The sequence below is a fragment of the Silene latifolia genome, chromosome 6, assembly GCF_048544455.1.
Source record: "Silene latifolia isolate original U9 population chromosome 6, ASM4854445v1, whole genome shotgun sequence".
Taxonomy (NCBI): domain Eukaryota; kingdom Viridiplantae; phylum Streptophyta; class Magnoliopsida; order Caryophyllales; family Caryophyllaceae; genus Silene; species Silene latifolia.
Window position 1 is genome coordinate 22,331,934 of NC_133531.1, and position 1,655 is coordinate 22,333,588.

At 45.9% G+C, this 1,655-nt stretch overlaps 1 protein-coding gene across 1 annotated transcript; it reads left to right on the forward strand.

Moving 5' to 3' along the window:
- The first annotated feature begins 790 nt into the window (after positions 1-790).
- On the forward strand, positions 791-1,282 carry LOC141587752 (uncharacterized). Its single transcript, XM_074409220.1, has one exon. The coding sequence runs from the start codon at positions 791-793 to the stop codon at positions 1,280-1,282; it is 492 nt and encodes a 163-aa protein (XP_074265321.1).
- Positions 1,283-1,655: the final 373 nt, after the last annotated feature.

Genomic DNA, 1,655 nt, shown 5'->3' on the forward strand with positions numbered 1-1,655 from the left:
ATGAACATAGGGTGTCTAACTAAAATGAACCCGTGTAGGAGTTGTTTGGAGCTACCGCAAAGGCTTGGGAGACGCCTTAAAGCTGAAGTTTGGCCCTTACAACTTTGAGCCGGTCACTACGGGGCGTTTTGGGAAGTCGTTTCATGTGTTATATATGTTTCTTGTGAGAATGTTGGATGGATTGGAAGTTATGTGATTGGATGACATAGAGTACTATGAATGATATGAGCATGATGGATGTTATTAACTGGCTTTTGTATGTTAGTAACATGAATAGGAAAAGTGATATGTATACATAATGTTTAGTGGTGGGTTATAGCGTTTTCTGGCATGATTCGGCCGAGCAGCTCGATCGAGTAGGAGATACTCGGCCGAGTAGCCAGGCACTCGACCGAGTGTGGGTATGTGAGTTTTGGACAGTAGCTACTGGTTATGACCACTCGGCCGAGTAAGTGAGGCACTCGACCGAGTGGGGGTACTCGGTCGAGTACAAAGAGTACTAGACAGAGTATGCTTTATGTTATCTAAGGTCAGCTACTAGAGTGAGATACTCGACCGAGTAGTGTTAGTACTCGATCGAGTACCTCTTTGGCGGACGTGTTATTTATTTTGAGCCGTAGGTTATATGCTTACGTTTATCTTGGTTATATCAGCTCAAAATGCCGCCAAAGAGATCAGCCGCGTACCTTCAGGCATCTGAGATGAATCTTGAGGGGGTTGCTAGAATGATTGAGCAGGAAGAGTTGCTCATGGAAGCGTTCAAGAACGTGGGAAAGGGGAAGGAAAATCCATGGATGCATCCTGCCTGAGCACCAGCATTTCTCGCTTCAATCCTACTTCTTTTGAGGGCACCGGTGAGCCTAAGCTGCTTGATAACTGGCACCGAGAGATGGAGAGTGTTTTAGAGGTAGTTCAGTGTCCACCGGAGATGATGGTAGAACAAGCTGCGTTCTACCTAAGGGATGAGGCTGGGGTTTGGTGGCACAACGAAAGGGAAGGAGCTCGTGTATACTACGGGAATCTGGGTCAACATGCAATCCCATGGGCAGGGTTCAAGTGGGCTATGAGGGATCACTTCGTCCCGGAGCACACTCGCCATAAGTTGAGGGCTGAGTTTGATTCCTTTTCTATGGCTGATGACATGTCTGTCATAGAGTACTACCACAGGTTTATCGAGTTGTCACGATATGCGGAGGACATGCAACTGAGTCAGCGGATCTTGGCTCTTAGTTTTGAGAGGGGGTTAACAGTGAAGATCAGGGAAAGGTATCAGCTGGGGTAATCACTGATCTGAAAGATGTCTATGCAAGGGTTATCACAAGTTGAGGATAGCAGATGAGGATATTCCTAAGACAGCCTTTCGATCACGGTATGGTCACTATGAGTATGTGGTGATGCCTTTTGGGTTGACTAACGCACCAGGAGTATTCGTGGATCTTATGAATCGGATCTTCAGTCCGTTCTTCGATAGGTTTGTGGTAGTTTTAATTTATGACATCTTGGTCTACTCTAAGACTAAGGAAGAGCACGAGGAGCATCTTAGGTTAGTACTGCAGAATTTGCGAGATAATCAATTGTATGATAAGTTATCTAAGTGTGAGTTCTGGTTAGAGGGGGTGCCTTTTCTAGGCCATGTGATCTCGAAAGATGGTGTG